At 40.7% G+C, this 18,776-nt stretch overlaps 2 protein-coding genes across 2 annotated transcripts; both read right to left on the bottom strand.

Annotated features, from left to right (window-relative positions):
- Positions 1-789: 789 nt before the first annotated feature.
- LOC105046077 (protein SLOW WALKER 1) lies at positions 790-2,859 on the bottom strand. The gene has a single exon (XM_010924573.4). It carries the CDS (start codon positions 2,769-2,771, stop codon positions 1,152-1,154), a length of 1,620 nt encoding a protein of 539 aa, XP_010922875.1. The 5' UTR covers positions 2,772-2,859; the 3' UTR covers positions 790-1,151.
- Positions 2,860-6,606: 3,747 nt separating this feature from the next.
- LOC105046078 (transcription factor Pur-alpha 1) lies at positions 6,607-17,316 on the bottom strand. Its single transcript, XM_010924574.4, has 5 exons — positions 16,829-17,316; positions 16,665-16,712; positions 7,484-7,627; positions 7,141-7,383; positions 6,607-7,064 (listed from the first exon to the last, which is right to left on the bottom strand). Exons 1-5 carry the CDS (start codon positions 17,084-17,086, stop codon positions 6,912-6,914), a joined length of 846 nt encoding a protein of 281 aa, XP_010922876.1. The 5' UTR covers positions 17,087-17,316; the 3' UTR covers positions 6,607-6,911.
- Between the last annotated feature and the right edge of the window lie 1,460 nt (positions 17,317-18,776).

Here is an 18,776-nt window from a genome sequence, read left to right as displayed (position 1 = left end):
GAAAGATGAAGGTTAGAGAGTGACTCCAACAGAAAGTGAAACATGTAGAAATTTGGACAAGAAAAGGAGTTCTCATGATATGCCTCATTATTTGCATTTGGTGCAGTTGAGGCAGAAAATAAATCTAGAACCCACAAACATGAAAAACAGTGAGCAAGATATATTAATATCAGCAGTAGTGAGAACGACCTAAAGTTGAATACTTATCATAACTCAATTAATGGTATCACAGACAAAGAAGACGCATGTACAGAAGTTGCTTAATGAGTCAAATCATCAAACACTGTTGTCAGAACTTGTTGATGCGGATTTTTGAAGAAATACTCATCATAAGATGAAGATTCAAACTCTGTGAGCAAAACCTAACCATCTAATAAAAAAAAAATGACTGCTCATGAACAATGGTTCAGATGACACAAATTGCAGACCCACATATCAGTTACAGAGAATAATCCATACCCTTCATTTTGTAAATGGAAGAAGCAGCCTTCTTTTAATTGCTAAGAAACAACTTGATCGATAAACTAGATCACACATGCTGGTTATTTCGCACTTCATCCTCCTAGCTTAACTTGGGAAGATTTGCTCAAACATCACCCTGAATGTCGCCACTACCTCTCCAGTTTCCAAAAAAAAATAAATCAGAAAGGATATCAAATATACTTACTGAATTAATTATGGTTTGACAACTCAAACATTTACCCTTTCTAGATTCTATTAGAAACAGAACAAAAAGACAATAAAGTGTTTATGAAATATTTCTGCTACGTAATTCATATTTCCAACATGTTCCACAAAAAGGCTGTAGACATTTGTATTAAGAGTTCAAAAGAAGTTTCCATATAGATGCTAACTCATTGAAACAGAACATTACAACGGGTACCAATCATATAGAACTAACTTTAAAAAAAAAACAAAATCTGCAATTGAACAATGACAATTCAACAGTTTCAACTTGGGACACCAGAACTGGCCAACTAGGAACAATAAGAAGATACTTAAGCAAGTAAAATGGTACTTCTACAGGCAAGCCATGTGATTCAGGGAAAAAACACTCTTTGCAGACAGTCCCAGTGGTATGTATAGATACAGGACATGTCACATGCGATGGATAAATCACATCCCACCATGAAGAAGTGATAGTGGAAACCTCATCTTCCAGCAATCACGAGCAAAGGCGAAATCATCCCCTGTATCTCTTGCAAAGAATGCTGTATCTTGATCTCCTCTGCTATCATGCGCTTAAGATTCCTAACATAACCTCTCAACTCATCCTTTGATCGGATATGCTCAGCATGCAACTCGAGAACCCTCTTCGCCAGCCCCATCAAAAACCTAGCATACCTTGGCATGGTAGCATACTTATGCAGGAAGCCCAGAAGCAATCTAAGCTCATCTGTATCCAAATTCACCACAATCTTGAGCAGCTTCTTCCTTGCCACCAGCTCCTCCATTACAGCCACAATACTATCTGGATTCTTCCTATTTAGCACAGCAATAAGCGCGTCCTTGTGCTTGAATTCCTTCAATAGCCTGTCATACTCAGCCAGCTTCACCTTTGCTGCTCTCTTCACCATGTAATCAGTCTCCTGTGGTTTCTCATTTTGGCCTCGACGGAAGTACCTAAAGTTTGGCCTCAGAATGCGCTTCTCAGGTTCTGGAGCAAAAGTATTGAACTCACTAGCAATCTTTGCTCCAAAAATATCCTCCTCCTTCTCCTTCATCTTCTTCTTCCCCATATAGATGGTACCATTCGAAGTTCCCACAACTCGAGCCAACCCAGATGGAGAGAATCCCACTGACAAGAGCTGTGCCGGATACCTCATCGAGTGGGTGATCTTATGTGCCGCAAAATCAAAAATTTTCAAATACCCATCAATGGATACACTCATGAGTCTCGATTCCCCGCCTCCATGGCTGCTACTCTCATTGTTCCCAATTCTACCGAGACACATGGCTGTGACTGTCTTGTTGTGGCCCTCCACAGTGTGGACCAGCCTCCCGCCACCAATAACATCCCAAATCTTGACATAATTCCCACCAGCAGTGGCGAGAAGACCCCCAGAAGGCAGGAAGAGCACACTCTCGACAGGTGCCCCATGGCTGAACTCCAAGACCGGTTTGGCATTGGAAGAGACCCGGACGTCCCAGACCTTGACGGTGTGGTCATAGGAGCCAGTGGCAATGACCTCGGAGCTGACGGGGGAGGGGGAGCCAGCCCGAATGTAGTCACGGTGGGCACCGGGAAAGGAGAGGACTTGAGTCTCAGAGGGGACATCCCAGTAGCTGAGGAGGGCGTCGTCGCCGCCGGAGAAGAGGTGGAGCTTGTCAGCAACGCGGGGGTAGCGGACGACGCGGACGGGGCGGGAGTGGGCGCGGAGGCGGCGGAGGGCGTGGCCAGCGTGGTCGAGGCGGAAGACCTGGACGATGCCGGACTCACCGCCGGCGGCGAGAAGGGAGCCGTCGCAGCGGAAGGAAGGGGAATAAGCAACGTCGGAGAAGGAGGAGAGGGGAGAAAACGGCTTGGGCGACAGGGTGGCGCCGTCAAAGAGGTGGACGGCGGCGGAGGAAGCGGCAGCGAGGTCGTGGGGAGGGGCGGGGGAGAACTCGAGGGCGGTGACGGGGAGGATGAGGCCAGAGGCGAGCTCGGAGTTCTTGAAGGAGCGCCAAAACTTGGATTCCGCTGTAGGGGTTTGGGGCTTTCGGGAGGGGGGTTTGGGATGGCGGGAGGATTCAACGGGGAAGAAGGGCTTCGAGGGGTCGGCGGCCATGGCGAGGTTTGAAAACCTGTGGCGTTGGATCTACTTTGGCTTCGCCTCTGGAAGAGAATTCGGTTTGCCAGGTTTAGGGTTTTGGGAGAACTCAGGTAAGGATGAGGTGGGATTTATAACGGGCCGGGTTTGAGTTCGGTCCGGAAAGATCCGTATACTCGAATCCGACATACCAATCGGGTTTGGTAACGCAGGTTTTGGGTTTTCTTACCGACCGGAATGCAAGTACCAAAGGGAAAATTAAAAAAATATATATATATTTTTATAAAAAATTGCTGTTGGCTCCTATATTTAAAATCATAAAATATGATCCGATCCACCAATTTGATTTATGTTCAACCTGCCATAAACTAATTTGAATTTAGACTAAATATATTCGGATATAAACAGATGAATTCATTGAACCCCTTTAATATATAAATCGGATTTAGATTTCAGTTGATCCATTTTATTTATTTAATCCATTTGATATTCAAATTAAATTGAGTCAAACAATCCGTTTAACTCATTTAACCCATTTGATTTGTTTAAGACCTACTTAATCTATTTAAAATCTGTTTAAATTATTTCTAATCCGTTTAACTTGATTTATTTAATATATTTAATTTATTTAATCTAATTTGATCTATTTAATGAATAAGTTAAGTAGGTCGGATCGAATTATCTACTCAATGAATAGGTCAAGTTGATGTATAATTTTTAATTTATTTAATAAATAGGTTGAATTCAGATTGATGATATTTTAATCTGACACGTATCGACTCAATGTATGTTCGATTTGATCCGACCCAATTGCCACCACCACCTATATTGACCGTTACATGTAGGTTAGTACAATCCTTACACTGCTTCACTCTATGACAAAGAAACATGTAGGTTATATCCATCCACCATAAAGCCATTTAAAAGGAAAGAGGAGGAGACAACAGCTTCTAATATCAAAGATCTTAACGACTCTTCTACCTATTGAAACAGAATAGAACAACCTAACTAAATGGAGATTGATGAATTGAAACACTAGCACCTGCCATACATCCAGCACCAAAAGGATAGGGTGGCTATGGGTTTTATAATCTGGAAAGTGAAGGTCGGCTTATCAAAGCTGGTGGTAAGCCTTTACCACCATCTCCAGTGCATTATGTTGAGTTAGCGGTAGTTTGGGTGGGGTTATATGTGACAGTAAAAGACTTGGGTGCAAAACATGTTTGCCTCGAGAGAGATTTCATACCTGTCATAACTGTTATTGTTGACAATACTTTGGATAGGAATTATAGGCCTCCACCACTGCAGGACATTCTTTGCTGGCAAGAGCGCCGCCACAGTTTCAATCTCTTCCACATTTACATGGAAGCAAACAAAGCTGTAGATTTTATAGCAAAATGTGATGCAAGGGGATTGCTCTTGAACTACCTGTGATATTATTCATTGCGATCTATTTTATAGGGAGATAGTTTGGGCATGGTATATAGGAAGAGATAGCAGCTGCTAAAGACTAACAGTTGGTTGGCGTCAGGTAGTTGTTGCATAAAGTCCTTAAACAGTGTTATCGGTGATTATATATTGGCTGCTATTCAATGTCCGGGACTTGTTGATAAGGCACCAATCTGAGGTTTAGAATCCCTTGCTCCCTTTGTGATTAACCCTATAAAGTTATCGAAATTAACAATGACCTGATTTTTCCTAAATTTCCTTTGAATTGGAGTTTACTTTATCAAAACCATAATATTGAAACTTCAGAATGATCTTGATCCATTTAGCCTAGCAGAATTAAGAAATTAGGACTTAAAATAGTAATAATAATATTGATAAAGTATTTTGAAATGGATATTTTTGGACCATGTCAATTGCCAAAATGATGAAATTTGAGAACAAAACATAATACCTACAGACTCTAAATCCTAACATCTATTGTCTCAATCCAAACAGTTAAAAAGTAAATTTAAATTCTAAAAATGAGAAAAAAATGTTGAAGCCCGTATAAGATAACAAAGGTAACTAGTCCACTCAAATTAACAAGTTCACAAGGACTATCACGATTTTATAATCATTATCATTAGCTATAAGCAGCACTAATTATACATGATCCTGTAGATCTCTTCATTATCAAGTCGTTCTCCTATAATTTAGTCATAATTAATTATTTTCTAATTTTATAATCTTAGGTACTATTTGATGTCACTTTTGTATTTTTTTTATTTTCAAAAATAAAAACAAAAATATTACTTTCATTTTTCTAACTTTTTAAAATACCAAGATATTTCATATAATCAATTATTTTTAAAAGCATAAATGCGGAGATGGTAGAAACGACATTTGTATAGATAGAATTGGTGGAAATGTCTCTAGTATTGTGATGAGAGTAGCAGCAGCATGAAAAAAATGATAAAAATAATGCTAGTATCAACGATAACGAAAATATTGGTGTGAAGGAAACAATAATTGCAATGATAGGATGGTGGAGATAGCGACGATAATGTGGTAACAAAAGTAATGATAGTGGTAGGACTCTATTAATATGATAGAGATAGCAATGACGATGGTAATGGTATAGTAAAAGCAGTGATGATGATGATGGGATAGCAATGATAGTAGCAACAAAAGCAAAGGTTACGTTGATAGCCAAAGTAATGATTGCGGTAATAACAGAGGCAACAATTGCAATGATAAAAGCAGCAAAGATAATGATGGTGGTAGCAGAGGAGATACAATGATGGTAAAAAATATGGGTTTTTTGTCTAGAAATACTAAATATAAGAATGTACAGCATACGATACCTCAGGTCTTGGAAGTCCCAAACTTCCAGCCTCTCCTTGGAGGATTACGAAGCTAAGAACTCTCCCTGGAAGATTACGAGGCTAAGAACTCTGTCACGGCGTTTCCTTTTTTTTTTTTTTTTTTTTTTTGGATGGTGGTGGATAACGGGGTTACGAATATGTCCCAGAAACATAAGGTTAAGGTGGTACTAACAGTTGAGCATGAATCACCAAAAAGATTAGTAGTTGCTGTTGCCTCAAGTCAAATGCTAGTCAGAAAAGGTGTTTGCTGTTGCTTCAAGAATGGTTGAGTCGAACAGAGCACAAAAGGAAATGCATGCAATCCCTTGCGAAAGAATTTTGCTCCCACGAACTCAGATCACAAAATTTATTTTTTCCAATACAATTATGAAATGATTTTAGTGTAATGACTAACAGCATACAACTTTGAAAATCTTCAAAATCACATTACTGAGTTTCCTACACACATTCGTGCTAGTAAAATTGAACATCTGAGTCATGGTAGTATTTTCAGTTCCACATACAGGTACCATCCTGTCATAACATAGATATATGCTACAATACATCAGGCAAGAGAAGAATCCACTGCAGTGGAACCTGAGATATTCATTCCAAAAGCATTATTCCAGCATACTTCCTGAATTTTATTCCCAGCTTCTCAAACTAATTGTGTCTCAGAATGGCATAAGCCCACGCACTTATGTAGATAATCAAGTGGAGATCCATGTTTCTAGGTGAACTAAGAAATCTGACATTAGGGCAAACATTTTCATCCATAACTCACACAAGCCAATCAAGAGAAACCAATAAGTTTGCACATCGAGTTCACTGCTTTATTTAAAGCAGTGCATGGAGATCAACCGGTGAATTCAGTGCAAAAGAATGTTGATGGTGACAAATTGGTATGCTCAATTTCCAGAAACTCATTGTAAGACCCTGAGTAGGTTATTATCATATAGTAGTGATAGTACTTGAAATAAGTCGTCCCTGCATGAAGGTAATCCAAAACTGCTAACTAAATGAAACAAACATGCTGGCATAATGATTAACTCACAGACACGGATGCTAACCAAGCCCAGATAGATTGATCTTCTGCAACCAATGCAAGTAACACTCACTATACCACTAGAAGCACAAGTTACAGGACATTATGTCCTCTAATTATTCCAAGGTGTAAAAACTTGCCAAAAACTCTCAACTCTAGCATGGAATGGAGAATCAAGAAACGAGATTCTTACCCATCTGAGTGGATGAGAAAGAAAAAAACAGGAAAGAGCACGATCAACACATTTTTCTTAATTAACATACCAGCTACTAACTAGAGAACCGAACAAGAGCAACCAAGAAGCTGACCAAACTCATCCGATCATCTCTGCATAGGCTCTACTGTCCGAATGTTGGGACCTGACATTCCTTCAAGTCTGTCTTTGGTTATTTCCACAAAATGGCCAATCATTTCATGGAATTGCCTCAACCCAGACAAGGGAAGGATTATAGACGAGCGATCTGCTCCAGCAACCTACACAATATGCAAGGAAATAGTGAAATTGTAACACAATGATGGGAAAATAGAAGAATTGATGTAGTGCTAATACCTCAGATATCCTCAGGAAATGACCCCTGTTATTGCTTCCCAAGTCAAAGAAAAACCTTTTCTGATCTGCTCTGATTACTTTTGATAGCCCCAAGCTTCCAATTTCATCCTGCGGGGGCAGCTCAACTAATCTATCAACATTCAATTCAGACCCTGAGACTGGTTGGGCACTATAGCCTGATATAAATCCTGCACCCACATCATCTGAAAGCCCTGGAAGATGCTCCGAAGGTTCCATATGTTGCTGTTTTTGCATAGAAATAGAGCAGCCGTGATGGTTAGAACACATGACACAAGTAAGATGTCATGGAGTGAATATACATACAAAACAATTCAGAGATAACCTGATTGGGTACAATGAAAAGTCGTGAAGCTTCATCATTTATCTCTAGCAAAACATTCCTAAATGCAGCCCATCCTTCTTCACCCGAGCTTCCAGCAGGAATAATTATTGTACTACGATTTCTACTAACAGATGCTTCCGAAATCTAATCAGCAAGCACTTTCATCAGCTTCTATCATAATCCAAGAAAGTCTATGCTCCACTCCATAGTTAAATAGATATATACTTAATAAGCAACAAATGATCTTTACATCAGAAAACTAGGCAGAGATGGACTGGCACCAATCCCTCAAAACTGAAGGCTACTGCTTTAGGAGACAAAAGAAGCACTATTTAAAAAATGTTGACCCAGAAAATGATGGACCACAAAATTCTACATACATGCATGCATCCCTTACACACACACACAAATGCGTGTGTGCATGTCTGTGTATGTATGTATCTTCCATAACAGGAATTAGCCAAAAGGTTGATCATCCTCAAATTTCTGAAGGAAAACTAAATCAGGAGCCTGGATAACCATAATGTCAAGCGGACTTCATGATGGTTGTGATAGCAAGACAAATGTCAAAAGGACAATCACAGACACAGAAACCTAGCATATAATTGCATTGATGATTCTGATAATGCACTTCCCCATTCAATAATTCAATTTTTAAATGTCCCTACTTCCCTATTGGCAAAAGATGCTGCAAAGAAATATAATGTTTGAAATATAATTCTCTGGAACAGTTGATGGTACAGTTTTGAGGTCCAGAAAGGAGTGCAAATGATACCCGAAAAATCAATAAAACAACAAAATTGTTATACAATAATCAGGTATGGTTCAAATTAAATTTTCAATAACCTTATTGGATCGAACTCAGATTCTATATACAGGATCCAATTTCTTCTCAGATCAAGTTTGGATCCAGCCGCATTCAAATGCGACAATCCGATAACCTGAATACAGGTACACAAACTATATATGTCAAATATAAGTACAGGAATACAAAAAGAACTGGTTACATGACTTGTGTTAATTCCTTTTCTTCATATTTGGTTTTACACTTTTCTCATGCATGCTCTCCTTATGAATCAAAAATGCATGCTCTCCTTAACTGTCACTTGTTGTTGTTATTTCAATTCCAAAATCCCAGCCAACACTAAGATTTTGGTTATGTTTAAATCAAAATAGACAAACAAAAATTTACATCTGTTTCAAAAGTGATTGGATTTTTTTTCCAAAACCAAACATTCATTTTCTATATCATGCTCCTTTCCCATGGTAATCTACCACATATTCAAACTAAATGGAGGACTATTGTACTAACAGTCCTTTCAGTTTTGGAAATTATTAATTGTTGGCTAGTTGGCCCACTAAAATCATGTGGTGAATTGAAGCTCAAACAAACTTGGATCCAAACTAAAATCCAATTATTAATCAAGTTTGGACGCAAGTTTGCAACTTACATATTTTGATGGTTCCAAACCCGAATCCAAACTCGATTTTCCTAATCGAGTTAGAATGCGGATACAGCATTAGGGGTGGCAATCGGGTTAGGTCGGGTCCGATACGAGCCGAGTCAAAAAAAACTCCGAACCCGAACCCGACCTGTTTACGACCGTTTATAACCTAATTAAAAAAAACAAAGCCCCACCCATTTACGACCTATTTTTTCAAAAAAAAAATAAAAAGAAATTAAAAATCTGCTCTCTGATCTTTGCTCTTGTTGCATCTCTGCCTGACCGCCTCTCCACCCTTGCCGCACTCTCGCCGCCTCCGACTCCGCCCTTGACTGAGCTCTCAGGAGCGGAGGAATTTGAGCCTTGAAGGCAGCGAGAGAAGAGGGGAGGGCTCCAGACCTCCATTGCCTTTGGGCTCTGGACCTCTAGCCGACACCCCACTGCCTCCTTCGCCTCTAGATTGTGGAGGGTTCGGACAATCTCCATCGCCTCCAACCTCCGGTCGACACTTGATGGCATTGGAATGGAAGGCTCCGGCAAGCCCCTGTGATCGAGCTCCATGGCCTCAGCATTGTCTCCGAAACGAAGGCAGCACAAATAAGAAGGAATGGGAGGGGAAGAAAAAACCCTTACCACGATGGGGTATTAGGATAGGTGGGACCAGGGGAATTGGAAAAAAGGTGCATTATTGGGATAGGCCGAGTGGGAGGAGTGAGCGGTTTTAATCGTGCTTCGGTCATCGGCCCGTTACTCAATCCATTTAAATGGCCCAGTTAGTGGTACACTACCTAATCTGGTCCAACCCAAAAATTACACGAGTTAAACAAGTTAAATAGGTTGACACATGAAACCTAAATCCGACCCAAATAATAAATAGGTCAAATGGGTCGACCTATTTACGATCCGAATCTGTTTAACCCAAAACCCAAACCTATTCATGGCATGTCGAACACGGGTCAGGTTGGCGGGTCGGGTCATATTTTGCCACCCCTATACAGCATGGATCCAACCCATTTACAGCCTTAGGTCCCGTGGTTGCTTTAGGATTGTCCTTGAACTTGGTAACAAGAGTTATTTGCATTGTGAATATAAGTTTTATTTAAACTGTTGAAGGCCATATACAAAAACTCTTGGGATATTTACAGATCCAAGCAGAAAATAGATAAAGACCTATAATCAGATTTTGCTTGATGGAAAAAAAGCAAAGTCATAAGATTAAAATGCTAAATCTAGATGCTCATGTCGGTGTATTGATGATGTAGAAGATCAATGGGAAAAAGGCAAATAAGTATATGTTTACCACCAATAAATGCATATAGTGCGTAAGCACACCCACACGCAAAACAAGAACTTTCAAAGGTAGGTAGTGGACCCGGCAGAGCATTGAAGGCTTGGGAAATCTAAAATCGGCCTTCAAGTTGAACTATGCCAGGCTCCCCAAAACAAGCCAAGATTAGCCTGGCATGAAAGTTAATATATGCTAAAATATTATTGGTTTTAGCTCATATATTATATGAAATATCAATGGTTTTAGGTCATCCAATCAAACCTCTCATTGGATTCATTTCATCCTTTTGCTCTACCATATCCACCTCTCCCCTCCTCCCTTTCCCTCCTTGTCTTATCCATGTACCTTGAGCACATCCATAGTGCTCTTGGGTCTTGACAACTCCCCTACTGCAGTGGATCTGTGGTACCACTCTGGTTCTCAGAACCATCCCGAATTGGGACGGTTCCAGACGTGCCGAACCAGACCGACGAAGAATCGGGACAGTTCTGACAGAGAAAACAGCACACGACGGTGTCGGAAAAGAAAGAGAGGGAAATAGAGGGAGAGAGAGAGGAGGAGAGGGAGGTGGCCCTCTGCAGCCACCGGAGGGTGGCGGAAGCCACCGCGGCTCAGTTCGCCCGATGGGGCTGCCGCATGAGCGAAAAAGAGAGAAAAAAAGGGGGGAGACCACCGAAGATGGAAGGATCGGACAACGGAGAGGCTGTCGGAGGTCTGTGGGTGGCCGCCGTGGCCACCAGATGGTGGAAGCGGCACGGGCAAAGGCGCGAAAACAGTGGGCGTTGGCCATTTTTAAAAGGGAAAGACGAATAGTGAAGCCGGCTTTTGGTTTGCCGGCTTCACTGATTTAGAATTTTTTTTTTTTAAAGTTTAAAAATAGTGAAGTCGACGCTCAATTTGCCGACTTCACTATTTCAATTTTTTAAAAAAAAATTCAAAAGCAGTGAAGCCGACAAACCCATTGTCGGCTCACCGTTATTGGATTTTTTAAAAAAACCCGTGAAACAGGGGTAATCGCCCCTGTTTTATGCCGCGAAGATGCAAGCGACGTTTACGTTGCCCGACGGCCACGATGCCTCCGGCGGCCTCTCCGACAGATCCACCTTCCTCTTCTCTCCAACGGACCCCCCTCTCTCTTTCTCTTCCTCTCTCTTTCTCTTCCTCTCTTTCTCTCTCTTTCTCCTCTGGTCCTCCCTCTATCGGTTCGTGCTAGTTTGATCCAGTACGGAACCATACCGGTCGTGCGACCGACCGATCGGAACGGCCGTCAGTACCAGTTTTCAAAACCTTGGGTACCACCCTCTTCGAACCCCAAGCACCTTCCACCTACTGTAATAACCTCAAGTTGAGCCTGTTAAGCCATCTAGTGAAACCCAAGCCCTGCTTCACATCTGCATAGCACGTGCTGGAGGGGGGAAGAAGAACTCGACTAGGATTCATCTTCCCTCCTGACTCCAATGGAACCGAGCAACCAAAGGCATTCAAATTCGGACTAAAACCCCTGGATTTTCAGCTATAAATGGTAGATCCGTTCCACCTATGGACTCCACCGCAGATTTCTCAAGAGATTTCCATCGATTTCCAAGCTCTTCTCCATGTTTTTACTTGGTTCTTCCATCGGGAAAGATCACCGAAAACCCCTTTTTGACCTTGCTGGAGTTAGGTAAAGGACCTAAGCCCTTATTCTCCTCCTTCCCCTAATTCCACAGCCGTCATCCTACCTTGATTTGAGCCGACAGCTCATCGGAACCCATGTTTGAAATCGAGATTTCCTGTTTTGCCTTTCTCCCTTGTTTTGCCGACCACTGTTGGCGTGGTGGTCATTGGCTGGCATTCAGGGATATTGCCGAGTCTCCACCATCAAATGGTGTGAGTTGCCAATTGTCAGGTGTGTGACCATGGTTGGGGAAGTGAAAGAGAAGGGGGCAGGCATCCTCTGTTTTCGAGAAGAGAAGAACCTCCACTTCTCCCTCCTCTCTTTTCTCTCTGCTTTCTTTTCTCTCTCTTCCCTAAGTTTTCTCTCTCCTCTATTTTTCTTTTTCTCTCTACATGATGCAAGAGGTTAGGTCAAGGGTGATTCTAGGTTGGCGATAAACCCATGTTGACCTGATAGAGGATCCTAGATTGAAATCATGACAATTTTCTCGATATTAATTTCCATTCTGATTTTCATAGAACATCGTTGACAATGCTTGTCTTGAACTTGTCGAATTCTCGCTTCATAATCTATTGAACAAGTCACCTAGATCCGATCCACTCGGATTGTCAGATATCATTATCTGGATAATTGTCTCTGTTTCATGATTTTCCACCACAATCATGATCACATCATGATTTCTTTTGGTTATTGATTTCGATCATGTATCGATGCGGTCAATCGAATGAGAAGATGTCAAGAAAGGAGATGTACGTTCTAATTCCAAAATCAAGGTAAATATTCAAATATTTATTTATTAATTAATTAGTTATGTATTAGGTAGGGTCGAGAAATTTGAGATTTATAGTAATTCGAATATCAAAGTTTTGAAAATAGGAATCTAACAATAATTTATTATTTATTATGCTGATGATTGATCGAGGACTAGCTCGAATCATAGTAATTGATTGGACATGCTAGGCGCGAACTGATAGATATGGTAACTGAATTTGATCGATAATAGAGGTAAGAACCCATTATATATACTATTTTTATCATTGAATTTGTATCGTTGGATTTGTGTTGATGTATTTATCATGTTTGAGATACTATTATTTCTAATATGACTTTTCAGTAATGAGTACATTATATGTTGACTATATGTGTATCAGTAATTGATGATATAATTATATAAATATAACATACTTATTTTGATCATACCGTAAATTGAAATTGATTTGATGAAAAATTAATATAAAATCAGCATTAATTAAACAGATGAAAAAGATATGGTTTGAACTAGCCTCGTCATGTGGATAGCCAATCAGAAGCTTATGCTTGGGACAGTCCGTCAGGAGCTTATGTCTGGGACAGCCCCCACAGGCTTACGCGTGAGATTTTGGATCAAATCAAGATTGAGATATGATTTTGGTTAGTCCAAAGTCGGAAAAAAAGATTAAAAAAATTAGATGCGATAAGAGAAACAAATAACAAGACATAAAACTAATACTGAATAAAAGAATTTCACTAGCTGACATATGATGACACATCTCTTTTGACAAGACAGATATTTGACATATCTTTATATGGATGTTTGCATTATTCTGAACATTTAATATGAGATTTCATGCTTTATGCTTATTGCTATTTTCAAATTATATTATTATACTGATGTAAATGTGCGGAGATTCTTACTGAGCTGTAAAGCTCACCCCCCATACTTTTCTTTTTTTCTTCTCAGAGTTACAAGATGCTCATGATTGACAATGGTTTGGGTTCGCGGGTGTACGAATGAATAAATAAAGCATTATTAATACCTTATCGGATAATTGAAGGAATTGAATTTGTAATTATATAATTTTTATCAATTGTTATAAAAAATTAGATAATTATGGATGTTAAGATTGTGAGAAACTTTATAGGCCTTGCATATTTTTTAGGGCTTGTCCTAAAGATTCTGCGGCCATCACATATCCGATCCGGATACTGAGTTCGGGGCGTGACACAAGCATTGTGAACCTTCTGCCAATCCTACCATAACCTTACCCCAACACCATCTTGCTTGTTTCCCACCCTAGACCTTGGATGCTAATGTGAGATTAGATACATCAGGACTTTGCGTGAGTGTATGTGTATACCAATGTGAAAATATGCACAACCATGTGCTTGTCTATTTGAATGTGGATGTCTACATGAACAGACAATTGCGTAGTAAAAATTTGCTACTAGGCATCTTCTGAGCACTTGGGAAAGAGCACAAAAAACTACCCCATCAATCACATCATGGCAGTCTAGGTAGGGTTTTGCTATGAATTCTGAGGCCATTTAAACAAGCAAGGGTCACCCAAGTACCTAGATAAAAGCCCATAGAGGTGCTAATAAAATTCATGCCTTCTATCTCAAATTTATGTCCAAAACTTACGAGATAAACACATGATCAAGCAGAAAAATTGTCATTACAAACATGTTAAAATCCATCTTTTTGAGGCCATCTTTACAGACCCTTTTTCGCTTTCATTCTAATTGAAGACTAGATTCTTTACCAAATGAACTTTTTCAGAACCCTTATGCATTAAATACATGCACAGGAAACCAAAACACAAGAATTTAAATCCTTTGGTTTGAGGTCTCTAGCATGTAAAACAGTTTCAAACTCTTAGAAGTTGTATGCAGAAAATGATTACACAAGCACTTAATTACACAGTATTGGATTCACACGCTTCTTCTGAGTAGCATAGTATCTCATGTCACAAGTTGCTTCTGCCAACTAACAAATACCTTATTTTTAGTATTGCCTTTGTGTCACTCCATGTAATATCATGTCCAGACTCTCTGAAGTTGCATTTGACAGCATTTTAGAGTTGCATTTTTATATTCAGCACTACCTAGCATCATATTGCTATCAAATAACTTTCATGAACATTCATTTAAAATCTTTAGTTTCAGGCATTCAGGCAAAAGTTTGGGGGATGAAAGTATAAAAATACTGTACAAAGTGAAAAATGATCATAACAGATGAACAAGTTGTAATGAATTTTCTCAAGCTGTAGCCACATCAAAGATCATACCATTTGAGCAATGGTAAAGGCTTTTGGACTAACAAGTGCGATGACATAGGTTTGAGTCTTGGGGCAGAAACTTTTTGTTAAAAAATAAAAAAAAATAAGGGGAAAAAAAAGAGCCAAAGGTTTCGTCTGCCCGCAATTTGCCCTTTCTAGGGAGTGTCAGGAACATAATGAAATCAAATAAAATAATAACATTCTCAATTCTTTCTGCATATCCTGACTAAGCATAAAATATATACAAGTTACAAGATCATACAACAAGTATTCGATTGTACACAACTTCAAGTATTCAATTATACAAGCATATCACATTTTCACCTATAACAAAATGCTGGGGAAGGTTCTTTATTCTTTTCAAAATCAAACAAAAAAAATAAAGCAATTTACTACGTTCCAAGAAATCTCATTTCTCACTTCCGTGAGCAATTTAGGCAATCTTTAACTCATCCAAAAGGACTTTATTCTCATTTATCATTTGTTTAAATCAAATCAGGCTCCACAAATAACAAAGTAATAGCGCTAAGTTTCCATCAGTTATTCCTTTTTTAACTCTATCAAACTTTTGGCTTTGAGTTTGAATATCAGAAATGCATTTTAATGTCTTATATGACATAGCATTAGGAAATATGTTCACAAATAATAAAATTATTCCAATGAGATAATGCATTATCCCAAGTTCACATGCCAAACCTTAACCAAAAGCCCTTTATTATTATGACCCAAATAATGCATTGCTCAGCTTAAAAAAGAACCTTCAAACTTATTTTAAAAAATAATAAATAAAATAAGGAAATGTGCTTACTAAGTTTGTTCACTAGATCTAAAAAATCATATAAGAACATCATCACTAATTTCCAAGAGCTAGTCTCATGAAACCGCTTGATGCAATAAATTAACTATATAAACAAAATGAATTCAATCTATCACCACGCAAATTTTTTATACACCAGGAATTTGACAATAAAATTGCACATAAAAAAGAAGTGGAGACATTAACAAGAATTCATAGCATTGGACTATTACATAAAACATCCATTTAGAATTACATGCATATGACAAATCAATGACCATCACAATTTTCCTGTATTACTTCTTCATATGCACGAATAAGAAAAAGCACGAAGCATTTAAAAGAAGAAAATAAGATCTTCCTATTCCTTCTCAATAGACAAATGAAACTAAGTCATCTTTGCTCGGTGGGAAAAACTGTCTCATCATTTCTTTTGATAGGAAAGAACATACTTTTGATGCAGTCAACTCATATAAAAACTTAATTTGGTGATCCATGCTTATTTGAAAGTTTATCTTTCCTCAATCAGGAACTTGCGTTTCACTCAACATGCACAACACCACAAAATTACAACAGGCCTTCAATTTTTGTACACAAGGTTACACAGATGTTACAAACATAACATTACAAATATCTATGATACTCTCTCATCACGACAGGACATTGACAAATCACCCCCAACGCTTAAATTTTGTACATACAAACTATTCAAGCAAGAGGCTTACTTGCCAATAATTGGTCGATGTTCCTTTACCAAATTCATGCTTGTATGACAGTTTCAAATTAAACAATAACCAACAAACCCCAGGAAAAAAGGAAAAAAAAAAACTAAACGGCAGAAAAAAGTTAATCACAGGCTAAGACTGATATTAAACTACCCGATGTAACAAAAAATTTAAAAGAAAAAGAAAAAAAGTAAAGCGACAGAAGACAAAATCAGCAAAAATAGAATTATACCTTCAAAAAGCGCCCCCTTTTATTCTCTCCGATGTCAAAATAGAATACCTAATAACAAAAACAACAACAACAACTGTCAAATTTCCAGATCCCAGCAAGAGAACAATCCTCAGAAACAGACACATATAACCAAATTCTGAACCAAGATCGGATTCTTCTTCGACCTTGGTATCAAGCTTCAGCTCCTTACTGAAGGCATCACGCTCATCAGTATTTACGTAGTAAGCAAAGAGATCAAGGAACCAGACGATGCCATTCACGGGCACAATGATGGTGGATCTGGTGGCCGAGGTCTTCTCGGAGATCTTGAGGTACCTTCCCCGGGGATTCTCCTTCAGATCGAAGTAGAAAAGCTTATGCTCGAACTGCAGCGTCTTGCACACCAACTCCACGTCGTTTCCCCCTGAACCCCCTTCCATCATCCCTCACTCCAAGAACCCTAGCCCTAGCTCTAAACCCCCAAGAGCAAAAAAATCTATCCCTGGATACAATTCCTCTCAAAGACCACACCAGGGAATTGCGATGGAGGAACTAATTAAAGTTTTGCCCGGAGGAATTCCGGTAGTTATGGAGGGAATCAGGGTTAGGGTTAGGGTTAGGGGAGGGGGTTGGCGCCATGGAGTTTGACCGGAGGCCATCGTTCTCACCAGTTTCGCCCCCTTTTTAACTCCCTCTCTCTCTTCCGCAGGAGTCGGGTTCGTTGTTTTACGACGGCTCGGGACTCGTTTTCTACTGGAGTAGTTCAAGCAACGGTAAAATCTCAGAGCGCCGGCGGTGATATCGTGCGCCATGTCGCTTCATGGGGTCGGTGCTGCAGCGGTTTCTCCAAATCCAAGAAAAGATTGTTGCTTGGATTGGCCAATAATTGAGAGGTGATGAGTTGCTGACTACTTTGTGGTTGGCAAAAGGACAAGCAAAAATAGAAATTTATGATGATCGATGCTGGACCAAAGCAGTTATGGGACTACGGGAGAGGTGGCAAGGAACCAGGATTAGTGATACGACAAAATCATAAGGTGACAAAAATTGTCATCACCGAATTACTTTGCTCCTAGATATGTGCTTATGTCTTAAAAAAAACCCTACACTTGCATGCTTGTGTACTTGTAATGCTATGTGCTAATGTCACGAGGACTGCCTTAGAAATAGGCCATGTTGCGGCCAATCGCCTCGTCGTCCGATCGCCGGGGAGCGTGCACCTGCAAAAGGAAGTCCGCACTGACCGGAGGCGGCTCCGACGGGGACCCTCCGACGGTCAAGTCAGAGAGGTGACTGGGCAACAGTAAAATGCAGACAGAGAGCTCTGAGAGGGAGAAAGAGAGAGAGAGGAGCGAGCCTGCGTATGTGGGAGAGACGGACGGATCGACCTTTTGCACTGTTGCCTTCCCCGGTATATATAGTGGAGCGCGGTATGGCACCGTCATTAATGGCGCGGACAAGTGAGGAACTGTCAACTCACTGTAGGCTGTCAGAGCCGCCGTGAAAACATCATGCCGCCGTGTAGCCGTCTAATCACCAGGGTTGACCCGGCTCTCGGCGGGACAATACCCTAGGTAACTGTGCCGCATGTCCGTGTCAGAGCTGACAACGTCTGGCGGCCGTACGGCGGTTGGTGGAGTCGGCCGACCCGAGGTCGGTGGCCAACAGAGTGGCGTCGGGCTCCTCCGTCGGTCGGCGAGCTTCAAGTGGGTCGGCGACCGGACCTCTGGGTTCAGTCGGTCGGGAATAGACCGTGGGATGGCCGTGGTTAGCCGCTGATGGCGTCCGTTGGCCTACCGCCCGACTTACGATCGACCAGTCGGAGTCGTTCGTCGGGCCATCGGTTAGTCGATCGGGCCGCTAGCCGATCGGGCCCTCCGATGGTCGGTCGGTCGGTCGGTCGGTCCCTCCGATAGTCGGTCGGTCGGTCGGTCCCTCCGATAGTCGGTCGGTCGGTATCCCCCAACAGTTGCCCCCCTCCACTCCTAAGTCGGGTGGGAAGCTGGCCGGTGCCTTCATTCGGGTAGCAGGACCGGACGACTGGGAGTGGATTTGTCGCATGCGCAGATCCGACCGTACCGCCGGCTGATCCGTTGTCTGACACCTCACGAACCCCGAGAGATCCGAACGTCT

This window comes from Elaeis guineensis, chromosome 5, assembly GCF_000442705.2.
Source record: "Elaeis guineensis isolate ETL-2024a chromosome 5, EG11, whole genome shotgun sequence".
Taxonomy (NCBI): domain Eukaryota; kingdom Viridiplantae; phylum Streptophyta; class Magnoliopsida; order Arecales; family Arecaceae; genus Elaeis; species Elaeis guineensis.
The sequence above is the reverse complement of the archived record's forward strand: the minus strand, read 5'-3'. Positions and strand labels throughout refer to the sequence as shown.